Below are 23,618 nucleotides of genomic sequence, written 5' to 3'. Positions count from 1 at the left end.
CACAGGAAGACACATTTTTATTTTTTTCCACACATCATGACAAAATCTATTTATAAAATAATAATAAAACACACCCTTAATTCCATTGCAAATGAGTGGAATAAAGATAATTTGCACTGCATCTTAAAGATGCTCCTACTTCTTGCGAGGCCTGTATGATTGGTAACACGTCCATGACGATCCTCGCTATCTCTCTAACAACAAACCTGGGACTTCCAGGTGAAAAAAGATTTACATATTTTTAACTTAAATGTCTTCATTGCAGGCGTGATCCCTCACTGCCACAACCTCAAGAGGAACCGTTTGGAAAACCCTGCAGCAGTAAGACATAATAGTTGCCACGTGGGATTTCGGCACAAGTACAAGAGGAGCTCTTATTTTCATGAGAGCCCAAAGAGTTGTGCTCACGCAATCAATTACAATGTTCAAACGTTTGAGCAGTTAACTCCTGCCTCACAGAAAGCTGTCGTCGGTGCCGACGAAGGAGAATCCATTGAAGGCGTTGTAGGAGCTGCTGCCGGCGTTGAGCTCGGGGCTCCGACTCACCGAGTTAGGAACCATTTCTCTGGTGAACTCTGGATCAATGTGTTGAGTGTCAGCTGGGCCTCTCTGAAAGATGAAACAATCTATGTAACTGATAAAGCATGACTAGGTGTCCTCATATATGAAAGTAATGGATGAGTTGACACATACAGACAGCCTGAAAAAACTCACCACATTGGGGTTGTAAGGAGGAGTTATTCTCTTGTGGTAAAGGTCGTCCCAGTTGATTGGAGAGAAAAATGTGTGGTTCTTTATTTCTAACTGTAAATAAAATAGAGAAACATTATACATGTGCACTGTACATACTGACATTTTCCATTCCTTCTATTAAGAAATCAGACACATTTATGATAGAGACTTTCATCTACTTTATTATTATGTTGTTTTAAACCATCTTGGTACATTTTTTCAGAAGAAATGCGTGCAGATCTGTTCCCCTTTCAAAATGTCTCAAAATTAGAATAAGCCGGGTCCTCGACTAATGCAACAATTAATAGAGTAGTCCTTTGATCATCCCTTGTCTAAGACTAGGCTTATTTATTGTCTGGGAAACCTCCTGTTTTCATGTGTAGCAACAGCTGAAAGACAGACTCACAAAGTCGGCGATGGCCCCGAGGCGTCTGTGCTGGTCTTTCTGAAGAAGGCCGACCAGCAGAGAACAGACAGCGTCAGACTTCCCTGGAGGAAGTGGCAGCGGCTTGTGGAGGATCCCATCATACATTTCACCCACGTCACGGCTGTAGAAAGGAGGCTGGAGCAGAGGGATGGGTACAAACAATTTTAGTATATATAGTATTATATATAAAATATTATAAGGGGAATCAAGTTGTAGAATTTCATATACAAATACATCAATGCTAAAAAGACATATTCTATATGTGTAAAGTATAGTCCTCAGCCACGCTAGCGGCGCTGTGAGACTTTACTTAGGCATAGCGGCACTACTTTGACCTTAATGTTAACATCAGCAGATACAGTAATATTACCATGTTTACCATCTTCTTTTAGTGTGTTGGCATGCTAGCACTAATAAGCACTAAACACAAAGTACAGCTGAGGCTGATAGGAATCTGATGAATTTTGACCTTGTGGTTGTGCTAAAGGAAATGATAAAAGGTCCCCAATTAATTACAATTCATTGAGGGTAACATGATTATCTGCAACACATTTCATGGCAATCCATCCAATAGTTGTTGAGACATACCATACAGGCCAAATCGTGTACTTGTACATAAAATACATCAAAATCTGACAGGTCACAATGGAATGTACTAAGCACGTGGTCATAGTTCCTAGAGGCTGAACCTGTTCTTATTTGGACACTGAGATTTACTTTAGCCCCACCCTCAAATTAAAATGTCAACCTCGCCCTAAAGATATACTGTATTGTCTAGTCTGAAGATGCTAACATGAAGATGCTTCCCAAAAGGTTAACCGTAGAAAAAAATCAGCCACACGCAAACTCACATACCAGGCTGTAGATCATCTCATAGGTCACTGCTCCCAGACACCACCAGTCCACTGTCCTGTCATACGCTTCCTTACGAAGAACCTCTGGTGCCAAATACTGCAGACAGAGAAACAGATGAAAAAGAGCAGAAAAAAAGAGGACATGGACAAATCCTCTTCCTACAACCGTTTTTTCTAACTAGGTTGAAAGACAAATCTTCTTAGTCAGGAGACAATAAAGTAAAATTGATGTCACTGTTGAGTTGTCATCTGTTAATTTAGAATAAAAAAACATGTATTATATACAGTTGTATGTTGAATGACAGATAAGTCATCTAATGTCCTTTTCCCTTATATATGTATATTCTTTACTTACTTCTGGAGTTCCACAGAAAGTTGAGGTGGTGCCCTCCGGTTCCACACCTTCTTTGCAAAGCCCAAAATCTGTCAGCACCACGTGGCCCTGCACACAACAATAAATAATGCAATTCAATAAAGTCTAAAAGGTATAGAGGAGTTGAAGTTTACAAAAAACAAATGTGTGGAATTGGACTCACCTGAGAGTCTAAAAGAATATTCTCTGGCTTCAGATCTCTGCAACAGACAAGAATGAGAGGATTGTCATGACAGATCATTTTTTGTAAATTTACTGTTTTGTGTCACTGCCGTTTCAGTGCAATAGATAATGATTCAGGCCAACTCTCATAAGAGTATTTTAATAAATGTTCTGACCTGTAAACGATGTTGAGAGAGTGAAGATAGCCGATGGCACTCGCTACCTCGGCTGCGTAGAAACGTGCTCTGGGCTCTGAGAAACACCTCTCTCTTTGCAGGTGAAAGAACAACTACGGAAAGAGAGAAAGAAGTTGGATGAACAGATAGACGGAGTATGGAGTAGATGGAGGGAGAAATCGAAATGACATTAAGTTGTTAGAGGAGGCCAGAGAACTGAGGGATGAAGAAACATGAGAAACCCAGGGAAGTATGGGGAGTTATCATTTTCCAAACATCCAAAACCAAACATCTACCATGTCAACTAGGATCTGTTGTCACACGCTCGATCATCTGCACACGAGCACAAAAGCACAGCAATGCTTCTGTGTTCAAAACATTTCTTCTACTGTCGCCAACTAGCTGTGTCTGATTTTATTATTATGTGTAAATAAAGGATTACTTATTTGGACATTGTAACAGGAATAATGCGATACGATGCTAAACCAGGTCTCACTCTTACGTTATGTACTGCGATAACGGCAGGAGGCCTGATCGACACGAAAATATAAAAGGCCTGCCACAAATAAAGCCAGGGTAAAAAATAAGTCTGGATAAACTCTTAGTGCCTGTGTACATTTCTACACCTTTAATTTAATAAATACACCAATATACTGGTAATCATGTTATTTTCAACACTTCGTTTTTCTGGATTAAGCTACACATCTGAAGTAGTATTGCCTTCTGGTATTTCAGTCACTGCGGGTGTATGTGTGTCTCAGCCACATGTAGTTTATAGTAATGCACAAGTGTGAGAGGGATTTTGATGTGAACAGTAACAGCAGCGTAATCTTTAACAAGTCAAGCGAGAATTAGCTTTTGCACCAAAATATGACCAATTATACATAAAAAACAGAGGGAAATAGAAATAAAGGCCTGCCTCTAATATATAAGCCTGCTTCAAATAAAAGCCTGTTATTTTCTGCTGTTCTTCTTATTTGAGGAAATATGATAATCATGTTTTTTTCACTATTTATTTAGTTTTAGACACATACCTCTCCCCCATTCACGTAGTCGAGGACGAAGTAGAGCTTCTCTGGAGTCTGGAAGGAGTAGTGGAGCCGAACCAGAAAGGGATGTTGCAGACTCTTCAGCAGAACATTTCTCTCTGCCATAATGTTCTTTTGCTAAAGAGAGAAGACATCAGAGTGAGACAGTGATGACTTAATTAAATGAAAATACACCAATCATACAGAAAACACATTTTCATTGACATTAGCACTGTGTACACAAATATATCTCTTTATGTTTGTGGGGTCCAGGTCAATAGGCCTTTTTTCACAGAAGACATTTTGAGCTTTCATAGTAATAAAGAGTACAGGTGTAAATAATGAAGTTAATGATTTATGATTTTTTTATAGCAGCTTTGATTTCAGGGTCCTGGTATTGTGTATGGGTCTTCAACTGAGAGTTTTAAATGTGTAATAATTGTTTAAATGCTGTTTCAGATTCTCTTCTTGTCTGATGGAAACACTGAATCTTTGTTAATGAAGGAAACGTCACCATATTTATCAGTTTTCTAGGACCTGGACAGCAGATGTCTAAATTTAAATTTCAGAAAGTTACAGAAAGACTTAAAGAGAAGAAAAAAACAGATCTATCGTTTCCTTTCTCAAAAACATTAAACACTCTAACTTAAGCAGAAGCAAACCAATCAAAGGAGGAAAGGTTTGATCAGATATAATCAATGTGTTGTCAGGCAAGAACAAAGAAGTGGTTCCAGTGATTTTCTGGGAGTTGTAAAATTTGCTCTTTGTACAGAATTGTAGATAAGATAAGAGATCATGTTGCCGGGTTAAAACACTGTTTACTAATAACAAAGCACACATACACACATTTCCCTCTTGGCTCAACAAGCTATTTTCCATCTTCATAAACTTTAGCCCAGCAAATTGGAGTACTGTGTAATTTATAATATATTTATATATTTTGACTTCCTGGTAGTGATCTCTAAAAACCATGTCTGCTTAATCACTTTAGACATAATATATGTTTGTTGGTAAGTTTGAATTAGTTCATATGCTTGAAGGCAACATTGTGTTATTATTGTTCAAAATGTGTTGCTTCGAGGTGATTTGAATTTAAAAATGTGTCTCTGAAAAACGAAATTCTACTTAATCAGTTTTAAGTGAGGTTTGGTTTGTGTTAGTGTGGAGGCTGAGTTCATAAAGGAAACTAGCCCACCTCTTTTTTCTTGAGGATGACTTTCTTCTGCAGAACTTTGACGGCGTAGAACTTGTTGTCGGCTTTGAGCTTGGCGAGCAGGACCTGCATGAAGGTTTGTTTGTCAGTGTTTGTTTAGTAAACAGACTGCGCCATCATCTCGACACACAGCGCTGTCACGCCATTACATCAAGCCCCTCTGAGAAAACATCACAGATATGTGATCTGTGGAAACAGATGATACTGAGAAATCTGAGAAGTGTGTCGATACAAGGTCTGACATTGACCTACAGTGAACAAAAACACTATTAACATTACTTTAAATGTAGAAATACAATCCTACAGGCAAAGAAAGGGATCACATTAAAAGTTTAGTACACAAGGAATACGCCTTATATGAAACACTTCTGAGTGTATGATGTTCAGGTTAACCTTAAGAGGCCTCAGTGGACTCTAAAGTTAATGATTCATGAAGCAGGCAGCACATTGTGATCTGACAGCAGTCAGCAGGTATACTGCAAAGTCAGCAACAGCTCACTATCTCTCTCTCCTCTGTCTAAAAAGGTCAGCTGCTGCCAATTGAGAGTACAACTGAGAGTCCCAATAATCTATACCACCCACCATTAATACCTGCAACAGGGTCTCTCATTGTTAACGTCACCATGGTGTCACAGAGACCTAGACTAGTTTAAACCACTTCACTCGCTGCTGGTGAATAAGTTGCAGGAAACTACTGGAAGAAAAACACAGGATATGTATTCAACAATAAGGAGAAAGACAGATAAATAAGTAATTGTCTCAGTGTTACCTTTCCAAAGGTCCCTTTGCCAATGACGGTCAAGAAGTCAAAGTCAGTGGGCCTGGCACTGAAACAAGAACGAGAGTGGTCTATTAAATGGTGACAGAATTACATAATAACCTCTGGAGGACTATATTGGTATAATGGTAGAAAAGCAGCCGGCAAAAAACAAACACAAATTTATTAAAATTGACCCTTAACAGTGGCCGTTCAATATTTTCAGAAAATATCTAATCGAGATCACTGAAAATACACTTTTAGCAAAGACAATAATGCAAGTTTATTTTTACTGGGTTAGGAGCTGTATATCCTTTCTGTGAGTATAAAGACATGCTGGTTAGTGAGAGCAGAGCTACTGACTGAGGGTTTGCTGAAGGTCCCAGGTTGACCTCATCATGAGGAGAGGAGGATGGTGACCGCAACTGGAGGACAAAAAACAACACAAAAAAGTCAAAAAAAGAAAGATTAGATTGCATTAATTTAAAAACAGTTGCTTTCAATCACTTGCACAATTCAACATCAGCATCCCTTAAACTATCTTCTTCTGTCCTATTCTGGTTGGCCAACAACCTGACTGAGCATTAGCATGATGATGGGACAGACACAAGCATGTTACTCCTCTAACTAGCAGGTTAAACATCAGTTTTCTTTTAACAACTTTTACAACTTTTGTGAAAATCTCTTTGCCTACTGCAGATTTTAAAGCAAAACTTAGACGAATCAGTTTAGGCTTTAAAGATTTCAGACATATTAGCTGACGTAGCTGGGAGAAAAACTGGCTAGGAGAGAAAAATCATCCATTCTCTATTAACAGCAACAGTCATTGTTTTTGTCGCCATAAACTGCTTACAAACACAGTGGCACCAAAAGGGAAAATGTCAGCCTTAAAATAAAAACACGAGGATCTGAGTCACATTTCCTCTCATTGCATGATCACTGTGTAAATACAGAACATCTGATGAAAAGATTCCACTGTTTGAGATCATCCTTGTGATATATCTAATGCATTGAGGAATTTGTTTTTGGCGCTGGAGAAATCCTGACACAACATCCACTTTCGACCCAGATCTCCTGGATGTATCGCTTATAAAAATAGTCTCAGAGACATTTATTAAAATTAATTTCTTGAAAGTAGAGTTCAAGCTGCATTGGCTGCAGGCAGAACCTCTGTCACATTGCCCAAAATGAAAAAGCATAATGCAAACATAAATACACTTACATTACAGTTTGCCATGGCCATTATCATCTATTCCACTCCCACTGATCCAGCATCAGTGTTTGACAGACCTGTGAGAGGAGATGGTGAGGGTCATGAGGTCATCAGCTGTGCAGGATGCAACTGTGTTGGTGAACCTTTATCTCTTCAGCCTTTTCTCATTTCACAGATACGATTTGTTCTCACGAGCCTGGACTCAGTGTGTGTGTGTGTGTGTGTGTGTGTGTGTGTGTGTGTGTGTGTGTGTGTGTGTGTGTGTGTGTGTGTGTGTGTGTGTGTGTGTGTGTGTCCTAATCAACTGCTGACCTCAGTATGACAACCTAAAGATCCAGATGAGCTGGTTGTTCTGGTTTGTAAGTAACAAGATGCTGGAACAACAGAATCACAATGAAGAACATTGTGTATATATTCTCTATATGTGTGTGTGTGTGTGTGTGTGTGTGTGTGTGTGTGTGTGTGTGTGTGTGTGTGTGTGGTGTGTATCAGTGAACATGTTTACATTGTAAATATTGTTGTGTCACTGTATTCATGTTTACATTGTAAATATTGTTGTGTCATTCTCATATCTGACAAAGGTCACACACACACACACACACACACACACACACACACACACACACACACACACACACACACACACACACACACACACACACACACACACACACACACACACACACACACACACACACACACACACACACACACTAAACTAAAGTCCCCCATAATAAAAAAAATTCCTTCAGGAGCTTCAGGGCATCTATTTATAGCTATTATCTATCTCAAGATGATGAAGGAGCCAAATTTGACATTTAAGCTTTCCAACAAATTATGGACTAAACATTTTATTACTCAAACCCAAAGCTGTGCTCCAACTCTTTATTCCCCCCGTTGTAAATAAATCTACATGTTATTGTTAACTATCGTCTGTTCCCTAAGAAAAGTCTCCATTAGTTAAGGCATCTCAGTCTGCAGTGCATTTATATTATTTGACATTGGTTTTTTTACCAGGCTGTACCCATGTTTATGACAGTGTTCCCACATTAATCTACATGAAGTCACATGTGATTGACATATTAAATAGGAAACAGGGCAAAGCTGGACTTCATCTACATGTAGTTCAATCAAAAGCGTGAATAGAATATGCAATATATACATATGCAAAGCATTCTCAGCTTTTCTTTTGCAGGTTGGATAAGTGACTTATTGCAAGATACAATAAATATAATCCACCATTTGAATAGCCTGACAAACTGATCTGAGACCTCATTGACAAATACCGTCAAAGAGGGATACAAAGAGGACATGTCTGCACGTTAAAATCATCATGCACAATTGATATGTTTTTGTTAAATCTTCCACAACAAGTAAGGCTTTATTTTATTTTGTGTTCATTACTCTGAAGAGATAAGAGACTTTGAACCACCAATAACCGGCAATAACCCTGACACAACAGACCCATAATAGGCAAGGTATCCCACAATATGACTTTCCTAAAACTAAACATTAACTCATTATTTAGTTAACTATTGTGCCAATATTATGAATTTTCATTAAGAAAGAAGGAAGTAACTCATTAAATAAGCACAGATTCAAAGACCACTAAAATGAACTAGACAGCCTGAACAGACTAATAGTGATATCACGGGAGGTCAATAACTTGAGGTCGTATTTTAGTTATCTTGTGTTGAAGGATTATTATATTAGTATAAGCAGCACAATAAGCTTATTAGCTAATCAGCTGAACAAGAACAATACAATGCGGATGAGGAGAAAAGTAAGAAGCTACAAATATCCTGACACATGTTCTATCCCCCAAAATAGAAAAGAATCGATGTCATTGACAAACAAACAGGCGCTCGACAGATGATCTGTTATCAGAGAGAACCAGTGAAGGAACAGCGAGCTCACCTGTGTAGATCTACACCTGTGTGAGGAGAAGAGAAGGTCCTGTGCTCACCTGTGTAGATCTACACCTGTGTGAGGAGAAGAGAAGGTCCTGTGCTCACCTGTGTAGATCTACACCTGTGTGAGGAGAAGAGGAAGGTCCTGTGCTCACCTGTGTAGATCTACACCTGTGTGAGGAGAAGAGGAGGTCTCAGGAGAGGCTGACAGCTGATCTGAGGTCAGTTCTTCATTGTTTACGCTCATGAAGGAAGGTCGTCTGAGAGTGAATCATTAATGAAAAGTTAGGGTTTTAAAAAGAGGCGGGGCTAGGCTTCAAATCCTGTGTGTGTGTGTGTGTGTGTGTGTGTGTGTGTGTGTGTGTGTGTGTGTGTGTGTGTGTGTGTGTGTGTGAGAGTAGAGAGGGTTTCTGTCCAGACTTTAGTTCCGGATTCTGCAGTTCGTTTTCAAAATAAGACGAGTAGCCTACTGAAGCCTATTTAATTATTTTGGGCATTTATCTATATTTTAGGATTATAATTAGCAATAAGCTATTTTTGGATAAATAATGCTCATATCTAATGTAATGTAATGTAATATCTATCTTTCTTGACAATAGCATTCGTTTACTCAGCACTGTACTAAATAAATTGTCCAATATTTTGGGGAACATGATTATTATGTTTTTCCAGGATTTAGTTGAGATGACACATTTCTAATAGATCTTAATGGATTTAGTAAGAATCTGGATAAACTTTTGCACAAACATAGACATCTGTTTTCTGTCATTTTAAATGAGCAGCGTTCCACTTCAGTATTTTCTCTTTACTATTAATAAAATACATTTTAATCTTATTTCTTACTAAAATAATGATCCAGATACTAGCAGCAAACGGGGCTAACAGCGAATACAAAGGCAAAGCTGCTGACAGATCTCACCGGGGTAACCTTAGGGGGGCTGGAGGGTGGGTTGGGTGGGTTGGGTGGATGTTATCAGCAGATACTACTGGATGAGCAGAGCGCCAAGGGAAGCCATCGCCTAGACATGGGACACAACAGAGAAGCTCACATGCACTAAAATGAATGCACGAGCGGAGTAGTCTCTGCTCAGGTAGACAGCACACTATAATGATGCTCTGAATCCCATGTGTAGAACCTTTAAGCTGACTTTCTTCAGTGGATGGATGGAAAAGAGCCTTTTAGTGTCAAACTCTGCACATGCATCACACTGCACAGTGATCTAAGAAATACAAATAAGGACACAATAAGCAAATCCCATTTTGAATGAAGGGGGACTTTTAAAACATTTAAGCATTTTCCACTCTCCCAAATGAGCATACTTTTATTTTGAAAGCAAGAGAGCCAGAGGGTCTCAGGTCTCCTCAACATCCTCCATTCAACTTGTTCCTGGTCTCTGCCAGAGAACAAGAAGATAAGCATCGAGAGCAGGAAGGGCGTGAAGGAGTTGTCACCACCACAGCCAACTGTTGACGAGAATATGGATGTCAATAAGGGGATGTGATGTCAGCAGACTAAGTTTATAGTCAATAGCACTACACACACACAACACAGCTGCACAAGCACAGGAAATGCAAGTATGTGTGATCCTTCAGAAAAGAAAAGAGGCAGCGTCTTTCATCAGACAAGACAGCTTTGGATGTTTATTAATTCATATGGATTGTATGACATTTGTGACCCAAGAATATCTTGACACGTGCACACACACACACACACGCACGCACACACACACACACACACACACACACACACACACACACACACACACACACACACACTCGAACACACAAATCCCACCAGAGAGACACACAAAGAAGAAAGATTCCAAGAGCCCTTAAAACATTCCGGTAAATCATCTTTTATCTCACAATATCAAAGCCGGACAGTGTTTTTTAAACCAATTCTGACAAATAATGTAAACATTTGGCAGAACACACTTTGAATGTTGTTTCCATCACATGTAAACTGCAGAGATATCCATTGACTTTAAACCAAATCTAGGTTTATAGAACAAAAATGTTTGCACTCTCTTCTGACCAAGTGTGGCAACATCATTGTGTAAAATCCATTTGGGTTTCACAGTTGTGCTAAAAGTGTCCTTTTCATCTATTAAGAATTGCAAAACAAATAATGTCAGTTCTTTGCATATAGATATAAAAACACTGTGTTGTTTCTGTTCTCTGACTCAGATTCCATATAAGAGGGAAACATTTTAAATCACAGCTCCTGCATCACATGAGTTTTCACATTAATGGTGCAATGAGAAAGTACAATGTCGAGAATTTAAAACACAAATGACTTAATACTTCATGAAAAAAATAGAAACCTTTTCCCAACAGTCTGAACAACACAGCATATTTATTTAATTTCCATCCTATTCTTTTACAGAGCAGTCTGATAACATAAAGGAGCTGTAACATTAAGTGTTACCAAATACAGTACTTCTGTCTTTTTTATTGCACAAAACGTGAGGCTTGTATGAGCCTCACTGACCAGCCTCGTTTACTGCATTTAACTCCTCTTTTTGGCCACATTTCCCCCCAAAACCTCAGCTTAGATTTTTTTCACTAAATGTGATTTTTGATTTGAATTCTACAATTCCCACCCAGGCTTCTAATGCACAAATTAAAACTCAGCATTAAAAACAGGTGGTTGGAAATGACTAGGCAAACCATAGACTGGCAGATCGTAACGGATGTGAAACACTGCCAGTGAGGTTTAGGCGGTAAAACCACCAAACTGTAAAAGCTCCTGATGCTCCACCCCACATCCATCACCCTCCTCACACCCACCTCCGTACCAATTAGTCCATCATCTTTAAGACCTTACTCCCCAAAAAATATATCTGTATTTCTTTATTTCCCTTCCTCTTCAAACCCTGATCGGACCTCCCCACCCCCTCCCCCCTCCCTCTCTCTGATGGGTACAGGACACCAAACACATGAAAAAAAGGGGTCAGGGTCTTTTCCCTGCAACAGAATGAATTTAGCACACGATGATCGACGACCCGACGCCACAGGTCAGGTGAGGGACGGGATCACTTGAGTACCTCGTCTGTGCTCTTGAACATGATAATGGCGTTGGAGATCTTGAGGGCGGGGCCTAGCTTGATGCTCATGATCTTCACAATGTCGGTCTGGGTCAGCAGCAGGAAGGCCTCCCCGTCAATCATCTAAGGGAGACGCAGACACAACAGTGGTGATGCGACTGGACATGACGGGTCAGGAAAGAATAGTTTCTTTCTGCCATGGGTTCACATGGTACATCAAATTCAAAACAGAACCATCTTTATAATAAAATAGATGATCAGAGGTGTTCTCTCAACTCAATGGTTACTTCTGACACTATACTTATTATAGTTTTCTAAAGATGATTTTGTCTGCAAGCAGTGAAAGTATTCTAAATACAACGTCAACCTTAACTGATTTAGACTTTACAACACCACTTCAAAAAACACAAACTATTCGTTTAAAAGACTGTTGTTTTTACGTGTAATATGAGTTTTTACAGGGTAACATGACAGTCAATACTGCGAAGGACTGTTCACATTTGAAAAGGTGTATAGCAAATGTGCATTAACCTAATACTTCATTCACATACACTTGGTGGTCTCACCTCTTCTTTGAAGAGACGAGCCTGTTCTTCACAGCCGATTAGATTCTGGACAAACCTGAAGACCTGAGGTACGTATACAACAAATTTCAAATAACCCAACCAGACAGGGAATAAATGAATATGTAGATAAGTGATTATGTTCGCTTACCTCTTCAACGTTCCATGCTGCCACCTGGCTGGCGTGAATGCCCTGAACGCCTGGCAGCAGCTTACAGTGCTGCTCCCAGCACAGAGACAGAGTCCTGTCCGACTGGCTGCTCAGAGCAGACATGAACAGTGACGGATACACGCCCTCTGAAGACATGTCTGAGGACAAACGCACACCAAAGATATGTTGATTTATGATCACATGGACTAATATTTTAGATTGACACTGCCAACAAGTCTTTTTTACAGCAGACATTTTGACACATCATATATAGTGCCATCTTTAAATGGTACCATCATTAAAGGAGCAGTGTATATGATTGAGTGGCATCTAGTTGTGTGGTTCATCCAACTGAATAGTCCTCCGCTCACCCCTTCTTTCTTCAGGCCACTACGGCTCGCTCTAGAGTCTGTTGGGTTTGTCCACTCTGGGCTACTCTAGAAACATGGGGGTAAAACATTGCGGATATGGTGAAGAGAACCTGATCCGTGTGTAGATATAAACGCCTCATTCTAAGGTAAATGAAAATACATTAATTCCATGTTTCAGGTGTTTATACTTTAATGAAAACATAGTTATTAATATTATATTTCATTTCTGCCAACAAATCCCTCTAAATGTTACAAACTATTCTTTTAATAGTATTCATCCCAGCTGTGCTTTCCCTGCTAACACAAGTCAAAATGTCTGCTGTGAAAAAGGCTTATAACTAAACCTTTGTTAACCTGTTTCCCAATCTAACCATTTTTAAGTCAAACATGAGTTGACTGCAGAGCAGACTGTGTTGCACATCAGGACAGGTTTTACAGGCAGTCACCCCTGAAGCTGCAGATTAAAATGCTCTCATCAAAGACAGATATGTATGGTGCATTTAGAAAACTCACTCTGGAAGTCTCTCTGCTGGTTCTTCCTGTATTTGGGTGGACGGCCAATTCTGAAAACAGAGGAAAAGATCAATGTGAGACAAAGGCAAACAAGCATGCATATGTAGGCCAACACACACACACCTGCCACGGTAATGGGTCTTCTTGGTCCTCTGGCCAAAGAAGATGGTCCTCTTGCACTCTGAGTCCGACAGCTCGGCCTTCAGCCTGCCTTGGTTACGCTCAGCCAACGGGCAGCCGGATATGCAGTGATGGGCAGTGAAACGGCCGGTTACGTGGCCTGAACCATCGCAACCAGGAGTTGGACACTTCCTGTTTCAAAGACAGAACCCGATTAAGAAGACACATGACTTTAAACTGTTTTGATGTCAGGTATTGATGTGTATCTTGAATGGTTGACCTGGTGAGTAAAGCCTCCATGAAATGATGATAGAGTTGATTTCAGCTGACCTGTTGTGGAAGCTGTACTTGTTGGCTCTGGGGTGGTTGATGGGTTTACAGGGAACAGAGGACAGGTAGGTGGACAGGCCTGTGGCAGGAGGCTCCCTCACACCTACATCCATTCAAATACAGACAGATAAACTCTCACACATAGTATTGGGAGATTATGCCTATAGCTTACTTATGGTGTGGATGCAAAGAGGCCTTTTTAACAGCAGACATTTTGACTTCTCATAGCAGGAAAACCACAGGTGTTACTAACAAAATGAATGCCGGCTCTGTTCTATTCAAGCATGCCAGTAAGCCATGACAGTGAGGTAGTATGAACAATATCAGGACTCTGAAACTGAAGAAGATAAATGAATTCTTACACAATGTATTCATTGTGTAAAAATAACACACAGGTGCATAAATACTTGAGGATTTTTTTTAAACAAAATTAAAGAGGGGTTCTAACTTCAATTAGCATTGAAATTTCCCTTTCTACTTTTCCGTTTGCTGGTGTAATTTTCCTTTAAATGACACTTAGGGGCTAAAACAAGCTAAATCAGAGCTCAAAACAATTGTTGTTGCTAAGATTTAATGCAAGGTATCAAGAACAACTTTGATTTGAATTTTAAAGAAAATCAACTTCCAGTTTTGACCGAAGTGCTGGTTGCTACCATGTGGCTGCTGTGTTTGGGCATCCCGAGGGGGAACTTTGAGTGGGTGACTGGTCGCCTCACACCAGCCTGCTGGGTGGATGTCGGGGTGATCTGAGTCCATCCACTCATCATAGACATGACTCCAGCCGTCATAATGGACCTGAAGGAGGAATAGAAATATATGGTTGGTTAGAAAGATGTACATTACAGTATCACCACATGGAAGCTCTTATTCCAGTGGGGACATCAAAGCCTTGAGCCCAAAGCCACAACTCAGAAGTACACTTGGTTAAAGCTGTCATGGACCTGAGTGTTTGAGAAACATTTTAAACAAAATCACACATATACATGATCATGACCTTCTTTACCTAGGACATTTAGTACTTAAATGTTCAATTATACAAGCTGACAACACACAAACAGAGCATTACCTTAATGCGATGAGTCTCGACCTCCTCCACTGTCGCCACTCTGATCAGACCAGGACTTCTCTTGTCCACAGCCTCCAGTTTCATCTGAGGCTGGAAGCTGTGTGCCGCTCGCTGGAGACAGAGCAGAGGATGATTGAAAAACACCAGCCAAACAACCAAACATGTTGAATATACTTTCCATAAAGCATTGACTTTACCTGCAATAAACATCATTTCTAATATTTAATTTGGGGCATTTTATGCAATTTAGATTTTACAGGAGAAAGATGACAGGAAATGAGGGGAGGGAAATAACATGTAACGAAGTTGACAAACTCAAACGCAAGACGTTGCAGTTCATGGTCTGCATTTCAAGTTCTTTTTGTTCAATCAGTACATATGCATAAGCATTGGATCAGAAATTGAACATTGATTCCCCCCTGTTTTGTATATGATTAAGACAGGTTGGGAAACCGAATTTGGTCTCACTTTGTCAGATGAATAGTGGGACGATGCTCTGGTTGCAATCATTCATCCTCCTCCTGTGCAAGGCTACAATAAATATTTCAATTACTATCCAACATTATTTATTTATTTGATCTATTTATCATATTTTTGGTGAGCAGAGAGGGGCTTGTTGGGGGGGGGGTTATGATTATTATTACTATTATTTTTTATTCTTTGTTCTCACCACATTAAAGGCGTCAGCAGCCACCGCCTTTGAACCAGTCTCCTCCAGGTACTGAGACCAGGAGAACCGGGCCTGGTCTGGGTAATCTGGTGCAGCAAAACACAAGTTCAACAAAAAAAAAGAAAAACAGTCAGTGAATACACACATAAAAACTCCTTCCCTGCATATTCTTCTTATTTTCTTCTAGATTATGTTACAGACAATGCTCTAAAATCTTTGGAAACAACTATGTTTCAAAAAGAGGACAAAATGACTAAGTGGGCAGAGATGTGTTTTTAAGTTAATGGCCCATGTTATGACTATGAACATGATTAAATCAATGATTAACATTGAACACACTTTTCACCTTGGGGTGGTGTTAGGGGGAGGTTCCTCTCCTGGCACCAACCAATATGGTGAATGTACGGACTGCTGGAATCACACCTGCATCATTTGACAAACAACAACGTCCAGCAGTTTAATGGTTTCATTCTAAGAAAATGTTTTTTGTGTTTTTTTCGAGCTGCTCACCTTGATGCTGAAAAAGATTTAACTGCAGACTTAACTGATGTTTATTTGATGCTTTATACTAACACTATAAAGTGTTCAAATAACTACATATGATGTGAATGACCTCACTCAAACCCAGAGCTAACTATCCCTTAAATGTACAGCTCTAATGTGCTTGTTAACCTCATTTAGTTTGTTGTTTGGGGATTATGACAACTTAACTAGTTCACTTACTAACCTAGTTTACAGCAGCAGCAGCTGTTATCAACAGAATGATTAAAATCCTGTTTGCTGTATAAGAAAAAACTGTGTAACACTGACACAGTTAGCAGCTAGTGAATGAAAAAGGTAGAGCATCTAACGGCGAAAGTATTACTACAGTATGTAAGCCATAGCAACTCTAGATAAAGGTAATGGGGGTCAGTTGGTTTTTGAGTTGTTCGTCCCCTTACTGGCCATGTTTAGATTAAGGTAACCTTACTACACCTGTAGCTTGGTTCATTCTGTCAGGCCAACATTGTTGACTTTAAATTCTGGTCCTCTTCTGGTTCACACTGGCTTTTTACAAATGAACCAAATCTGTAAACATGAAGTGAAACCGTCTAAAAGAACGGACAGTTCAACCATAGGCCCAGTGGTTCTGGTCATTTCTCAGTCATTTTCTAAAGCCCATACAGCCCCAATGTTTTTGAGGCTCACCAGTAGTCGTATGTATCATCCCAGTTGTCAAAATGAACCAGGAAGCGCTCGTCCACCATGTCAGTGACGGTTGCTACACAGATGAGGGAGGGGTTCATACGGTCGACGGCCTCAAGCTTCATTCCTATCTCAAAGCTGCACTTCACATCGATCTAAACAGAAAGCAGAAATATTACAAATGACCTGGCAAGTTCAAAGAAGGAAGTAGAGACTGACAGAGCTGTGGGCTAGCTGATCAATGATGTGCCAATTGTACTGTTTGACTGTTTCTACATTTGTTTAAGAATTTAACAATCTTTAAAAAACTGATGCAGTTTCATACGTTGAAGCTTGAACATTAGCTTAAACATTAGCCTGCAGAAGCAAGTCAACATCAACCCAAACAAGCATAACGCTTTTTGATGTCCTGGCGTTAATTATGAATACTACAACAATATCAGACACGACATCGGGCCTGACTTTTGGTCTTGTGAAGTGAAAATGTTTTCTGAAAGAGATAGAACCTGTAAATTGTTTAAAAGAACGTTTTATTATAGCTGCTTCTTGTTGGAGTTGGAGTTTTCCCAACCCCAAATCATTCACCTCATCCATTCATGCTTGTAGATAATACAACTACCGTATATTATATAGTGGCAGTTACCCTCCCAGGACTGGCAAAGAGTTCTTTGGTCGCCACTTGTGCTTTAGTCATTCTCAGGTAGTTGGTCCAGGTAAACTCCTCCTCTTTACAGCCTGTAGGGAAAAAGAGGTAGAGAGAGAAGATTAAAATGATTCATATTTGGTAAAACATCCCATCATTTAAAGAAATAGTTTGGCTCTAAAAGGTAACAATATCCACTTACCAGCACTTCTAAATTTCACTCATCAACATTTTATATCTTGTTTGTTTAATATGTACAAAAGCTTGGCTCATTGACTTCCTGGAGTGTTTTCATCAACATGAGGTTGCCAGGCAACAGGCAGAGACTCCAATATTTGAGGGGAAGTTAATCAGTGAGTTTTAAAGGTGGATTTAGTTAACTATGGACAGGGCAAGTGAATATGAATGAGTGTATTTCACAAAATGTCAAACTATTCCTGAAGATTTCTCCTGTGAAAGGTAAGATCGAGCACAAGTGTTCCTGATATTTCATTCTCTTTAGGTTCTACTTGCCCCTTAGACTTTCAGTATGTCCAGAGTGTTTTGACCTCTCACCTTTGGGAGTGTGCAGTTTGTGTCCTGTGCTCTCACACCACCCTGCAGGGTGGATGTCGGGGGAGTTGGCATTCACCCAGAAGTCGTGGCAATCAGAGTAGCCGTCAAAATGAAGCCGCAGACGGTATCCGCACACCTGGATGATGACATGATACGTTAGATAAACAAAAGCCGGCTGGAGAAGGCCATACAGGGCGGAACTCCTCCTGCATGCAAAGCAGCCTTTGAGTGAATGATGATTTTAATCCTAACTAATCAGCCGGGCCATTAAGATCCATCGACCGTGTTAATGGACGTCTGGCTCACCTCGGCCACAGTGAGAACAAAGTACATGGACGGATGCTGCGGGTCGATGCCTTCCAGCTTCATCCCCTGCTTAAAGCCGTTCTTCACTGTTGGCACTCTCTGGGTCTGGACACGTGGAAAACAAAAGCAAATATTTCATCACATATCACAGAGATTCAAACTAAATGAATTGAAAACAAGGAATAGAGGGAAATTGGATCAGGAAAACCAACAAAAAAAGGACAGAAAACACAGCAAATGGAAAGTTTATTATTCTCATACTACTTACAATGTTGGAACAGAAAGTATATTCAAGACAAAGCTTGTGTTGCAAAAATGTTTAGATTGTTAAAAAAATAAATCAAAAATGAAATTCCCTCAACCGTACTCTCTGTAACAGAATAGGAAGATTAATGTATGAGCTTTGGCTGCATACATCTCTTTCTCCAAGGTAAATTTACATTTTGTATTCCCTTTCTTGAAAATGCGCCACTATTTTTTCAATCAGGGCAATAGATTAGCGACTATGCTAAAGGAAGAGCTGCATTGATGGGTGAACCTGTGTGTACACTGTGCTGCAGCTGAGCCTGAGACTGCAGTCTGAATCTTGAACTCAAACGTACCTCTTGGAAAAGCTTGTTGGGCGCAGCAACAGCTTTGGTTTCCTCCAGATACTGAGCCCACGTCCACTGCTCTGTCTTACTGTCTCCAGCTTCACCAAATATACAAATTCAATAATTAGTTGATTAATTTATACAAGGAGCAGCCAGTGTTTGAAGATCAGTAATCTTATGCACAAGTTCTGAGTGAAAATGTTATTCTCCAAACACTTCCATTCCTCTATAAGGGATACATTTTATTTTTATTACATTTATTACATTTATTAAAGAAAGAAAAATACTCAAAGGTTAGGGAAGGACCATTGAAAAGATATTGAGAACATATAAGGGCTGGATGAAATCATTACTTGACACTACAATAAAACACAATTCAATGCATGTTCAGTGTTAATTAATGTATGGAATTGCATTATATTGTCAGGGAAACGTTATTATGACACTGCATCTGTATGTAATGTGGGAAAAGAGGAATGGAGGAAAAACAGATGTACTGTACAGCAAGCAAATAAGCAAATAAGCAAATAAGCAAATAAGCGCAAAAAAGAATGAAAGAAGACATAACAGAAAAACTTAAAAATAAAAGATCAGTCCAACCTCCTCTGATGTGTCTGCCGTCTGCTTTAGAATCATCCATTTTCTCATCCTAAAACACACGTAAAAGAAATAACACAAGAGCTAAGAGTAAAAGGAAGGTGTAGTCACTGAGTTAGAGCAAACAAACAACAAAGCACTTAACTAAACTTTCAGTAAATGAAACCACATTTATGCTTATCTGTCTGAATGCATCAGATATGAGAACATCTATATTTTTATCTTGATGTTAAATGTAAATAACAATGCCGTCCCACCGTGCCTTCGTTGTCAGAGTCTTCCTCAGAGGGACTCAGGTATTCCTTCCTTTTCCTCTTCCTCATGGGTTTCAGGTGATCTAGGTTAAGGGAGGAGACCCTCCCGCCTGCTGGCACCTTCTCCACCCCGACACTCCTCCTGAGGTGCCGAGAGGACAGATACAGTTTGGCTCAGATCTCAACACATCAGCAGACTGTATTCTCTTTCCCTATTTTTCTATTATCAGGGTATTGTACGCTCCACTGCAGGATTGATTTTGTTGTACTTTACAGTTTCGATGTACCTTATTTGTCTCAAGGTGTCTACTTCAGTAATTTCTTGGCTTATAAATGAAAAAACAAAAACACTTCATGTAATCCTCACTGCTTTTGCATGTTTGTACTTTCAATCTACAATAATAAAAACACATATTATGTTATTTGCCTTTTAAAACGTCCTGTGTTTTAATATTTATATGATTACGTAATTAAGGTTTAACAACAAAATGAAAGTACATAGGCCGCTTTTAATAATGAAAAAGTATCAGCATTGATATCTGCGATTCTGGCCCCGTATTACTTGGTATTGCGTTATCTCCCACAGCTGTTACCAACATACTTGTCAGTGATGGGCTCTCTGCGTAGCTCCTCTGTGTAGGTCCTCTGAGCTCTGGCATCATAGTTCTGATGTCCCAGTCCAACCTGGACCTCAAGTTTGACCGGCACCAACCTCTCTGGCTCCACTACTGCACCTCTCACAGAGCCGACAGGAGCCGAGACGTCTGACATGTAGGAGACAAGAGAAGATATTTAAATGACTACAGGTAAAGAATGATGATAAGGTTAACATTTAAAATCTAATTAAAACTCTGCTGTTCTCTCGTGTCTTTGATGGATTTTTACTTCCTTTACCGGACTCATGTGGGGGCTGTTATCATTATCATTTGTGACTATTTCCACTACTTATTGATTACTTTCAACCATTTTTCAGATGGATTTAGATTTTTCTCAACATGTGAGTGATGCCTGCTTGATATTTTAACATGAACCGGCAGCTGCTCTCTCTTCTCTTGTCAAGAGTCAAGAATTATTGCCCAAGTGATCACTGACAGGGGCATGATGTGAAACACTTAGAACAACAGTCCTTAACTAGTGTGACCTGCAACACTAGGAAATACACTCTGCATTTGTATTCCTATCAAGCAAAATATTTGTTTATCTAGAACAAAAGCAAATAGAACTTCAAGGTATCTAATTTAGTGTCAGGCATTAAAAAAGTGCAGTATTTAGTGTTCAGATCCTGCGTTACTACGTCCTTATGTAACCACGACTACCTGGCTTGTCTGCTGGAGCTCTCTCTGCGTCAGCGGATCTCCCAGAAGTCCCGGCTGCTGGTTCAGTGGTGCTGCTGGCGGCCGCTGGAGTGATCAGCGTGCTCAATGTTCCTACATCACTCACACAGAACTGCAACACACGCACAAACACACACACACACGCACACACACACACACACACACACACACACACACACACACACACACACACACACACACACACACACACACACACACACACACACACACACACACACAATCAATCCATCTGTTTGAATGTGTCTTGATGGGAGATGTCGTTTTGTCCATCCAACCCTTTCTCTTCCTAAAAACAATTTATCAGACTATTTCAAAAGATGCAACGTTGCCTGGTTTGTTTCCATTTTACCAACCTGTTCCCATTCTAGCACAGCTTCTCTATAATGTGTTACGGTTCGACTGTCTATAGCAGTTTGGCTTTGTTACTGTGGCCTTCTTTATGCTAAACCACTGCAGTGAGTTTCTGATCAATATCATTCACATTAATAAAGCGTCTTTTTTAATGATTCAGGATTTTGTTAAGACATTATTCATCATCAGAATCTGAAATAACGCTCCTAATTGTAAACATGTTGTTGGCTTATTTGCTTTTGTATGACAGATGCAGGTTAAGACAGACAAGTGAAATGCCCTTTCCTACAATTCCATACTGGTCCATGATACTTTCACAGAGTCCATTTCAAATCCACATCGTAGTCCAGGTGATAAACAATAAGCAATGGCACAGTTTCATTTTTACCTTGAGGTTGCTGCTGGGCAGGATGGCCATCCCCTCCTTCCACTCTAGGACGTGGACGATGCTACAAGCCCCGCCCACCTGTGCAGTGAGGGTGGGAGTGCCTCCTTTACCTGGGTCTCCCATGGCAACAGCGGGAGTCACCTCGATCTTCTGTTGACTGACAGCAGGAGCTGAGGATAGAGATGCATCTAAATTCATTCAACTTTCTGCCTGAGCTCACCCAAGAGAAGGCATGGGACGATATGAAAATGTAATGTCTCAATTATCCTGGCCAAAATCATTTTGATTCATCATATTTTCTACGATATTATTAGTATAATATAAAGTACATAAACAAAAGATAAAAAAGCAACATTGTGTGAATTTTTTTCTAAAGCTAGCAGCGAGGAAGCTTTATCATGTCACTTATGTGAGGATATTTATGATTGTCTCGATAATAAAATTCACTCTGGTCAACTTGTATTTTTTTCTTTCATGCGAAATGCAAAAAAAAATCATTTAATTTCTGTTTTGTCCTACAATATATTTTACCTTATGGTCCACAAAACTGAGTTGTTCTATGATGACATGTTAACCTGTGTTACTAGAGACACACAATCATTTAAAGGAGTCCTGTGGCTGCGGCTCAGGAGGAGAAGAGGATCATCCATTAATCAGAAGATCAGCCCTTCCCAGTCCAGTCCTCTTCCTTAAACCTGGCGCCTACATTTCCAACAATGCAACTCAACTGCCAACAGATAGTTCAAATTCTGGTGTGTTATGCTAATAGCGGCTAACTTAGCCTTGAGTCACTCGTCTCAACCAGGCCTGAGGAGCAGAGAGGTCTAGTCAGCTCACTCGTTTCTCTCTTGACATCCACAGATATTTTCAAACTTTTAATCTCCATCCCCAACCGACGCTGACTCAAGTGACACTACTTGAGAACCCCGCTCCATCTTGAGCCTCAAAAGGCTTTATATCATTTTTTTTTCACAAGGGCAGCATAGCCCTGAACACTGTGGACAGACTTTGATGTGCAAAGATGATGAGTTCCCCTTTAAAGGACCGGTGTGAAGGATTAAGTGGCATCTAGTGGTTGCAGATCCTCCCCTCCACTCACTTTTCAAGCCCATACAAGAAGCTTCAGTGGTCTTCAACATATAACATGAAAGGCCCTCTCTAGAGTGGGTGTCACACTGGCACCCTCAGACAGCTCACCTGGTAGGAGGAAAGCCGTGGTGGTGTGGGTTTGGGGCCGAGCCTTCTTGGCCACACCATCACTCCCACAGATGAGGACGGCCTCGCTAGGGGACGAGGAGCACGGATCCAAAGGGGTGCGATCGGCTTCTTTGGGTAGAGCCTCCATGTTCACTTTGGCACTCATAACGGCGTCCCTGTCCTTTACTCCGGAGCACTACAGGGACCGCACAAAGCAACGCTCTCAAAGAATAAACAGGTAACAGGTTTGCAGCACAGAGAGGTGAACCTTTTTACGTAGATTGTAATCATCTGAATTGAGTCATGGGTGTTGTATGTGGACAGGCTGTGAATCCCTCTTATGGTCTATATATAATCAACGGACTTGGATAAAAAGTTATGGATCCTCAGTCCTGCCAACCTTAAATGTTGTTTCACAGTTGTTTGTGTCATCTGATTTTATTTTTCTTGCACCAGTTATCTTTAATTATAAAGGTATTTATAAAATGCACATTCATAAGAACACTTTGGTGCATTTT

General features: G+C 40.1%; 2 protein-coding genes across 3 annotated transcripts; both read right to left on the bottom strand.

Annotated features, from left to right (window-relative positions):
• Positions 1–9,098, bottom strand: sgk2a (serum/glucocorticoid regulated kinase 2a). 2 transcript variants are annotated; one of them, XM_054608948.1, is made up of 13 exons: positions 9,001–9,098; positions 6,945–7,012; positions 6,086–6,147; positions 5,735–5,792; positions 4,948–5,031; positions 3,759–3,890; positions 2,725–2,837; positions 2,550–2,586; positions 2,369–2,455; positions 2,015–2,110; positions 1,139–1,294; positions 715–804; positions 1–609 (listed from the first exon to the last, which is right to left on the bottom strand). In XM_054608948.1, exons 2-13 carry the CDS (start codon positions 6,969–6,971, stop codon positions 454–456), a joined length of 1,098 nt encoding a protein of 365 aa, XP_054464923.1. In that variant the 5' UTR covers positions 6,972–7,012; positions 9,001–9,098; the 3' UTR covers positions 1–453. The 2 variants fall into 2 exon arrangements, with proteins under 2 accessions (XP_054464923.1, XP_054464922.1); XM_054608947.1 differs by having other exon boundaries at positions 8,853–9,084.
• Positions 9,099–11,802: 2,704 nt separating this feature from the next.
• Positions 11,803–23,266, bottom strand: l3mbtl1 (L3MBTL histone methyl-lysine binding protein 1). Its single transcript, XM_054609560.1, has 21 exons — positions 23,101–23,266; positions 21,904–22,073; positions 21,126–21,255; positions 20,411–20,573; positions 19,813–19,951; positions 19,559–19,607; positions 18,968–19,056; positions 18,366–18,470; positions 18,060–18,195; positions 17,505–17,596; positions 16,865–17,016; positions 16,023–16,099; positions 15,677–15,762; positions 15,007–15,117; positions 14,594–14,735; positions 13,941–14,043; positions 13,614–13,802; positions 13,491–13,540; positions 12,607–12,764; positions 12,459–12,521; positions 11,803–12,015 (listed from the first exon to the last, which is right to left on the bottom strand). The coding sequence occupies exons 1-21, from the start codon at positions 23,264–23,266 to the stop codon at positions 11,881–11,883; spliced, it is 2,505 nt and encodes an 834-aa protein (XP_054465535.1). The 3' UTR covers positions 11,803–11,880.
• Between the last annotated feature and the right edge of the window lie 352 nt (positions 23,267–23,618).

The sequence above is a fragment of the Anoplopoma fimbria genome, chromosome 12 (genome assembly GCF_027596085.1).
Source record: "Anoplopoma fimbria isolate UVic2021 breed Golden Eagle Sablefish chromosome 12, Afim_UVic_2022, whole genome shotgun sequence".
In the NCBI taxonomy this organism is placed as follows: Eukaryota; Metazoa; Chordata; class Actinopteri; order Perciformes; family Anoplopomatidae; genus Anoplopoma; species Anoplopoma fimbria.
Note: the sequence above shows the minus strand (reverse complement) of the source record. Positions and strands in the feature narration are given on the sequence as shown.

Excerpts from the sequence above, each read along its gene's own strand:
- sgk2a (XM_054608948.1), bottom strand. The coding sequence starts at position 6,971 with ATGATAATGGCCATGGCAAACTGTAAT. Across the intron at positions 2,456-2,549 it reads ATATTCTTTTAGACTCTCAG|GGCCACGTGGTGCTGACAGA; the intron begins GTGAGTCCAATT and ends TGTTGTGTGCAG. Across the intron at positions 805-1,138 it reads TCGGGGCCATCGCCGACTTT|TTAGAAATAAAGAACCACAC; the intron begins GTGAGTCTGTCT and ends TTTTATTTACAG.
- l3mbtl1 (XM_054609560.1), bottom strand. The coding sequence starts at position 23,266 with ATGAGTGCCAAAGTGAACATGGAGGCTCTACCCAAAGAAGCCGATCGC. Across the intron at positions 20,574-21,125 it reads AGCTCCAGCAGACAAGCCAG|ACGTCTCGGCTCCTGTCGGC; the intron begins GTAGTCGTGGTT and ends CCTACATGTCAG. Across the intron at positions 12,016-12,458 it reads CTCGTCTCTTCAAAGAAGAG|ATGATTGACGGGGAGGCCTT; the intron begins GTGAGACCACCA and ends CGTCTCCCTTAG.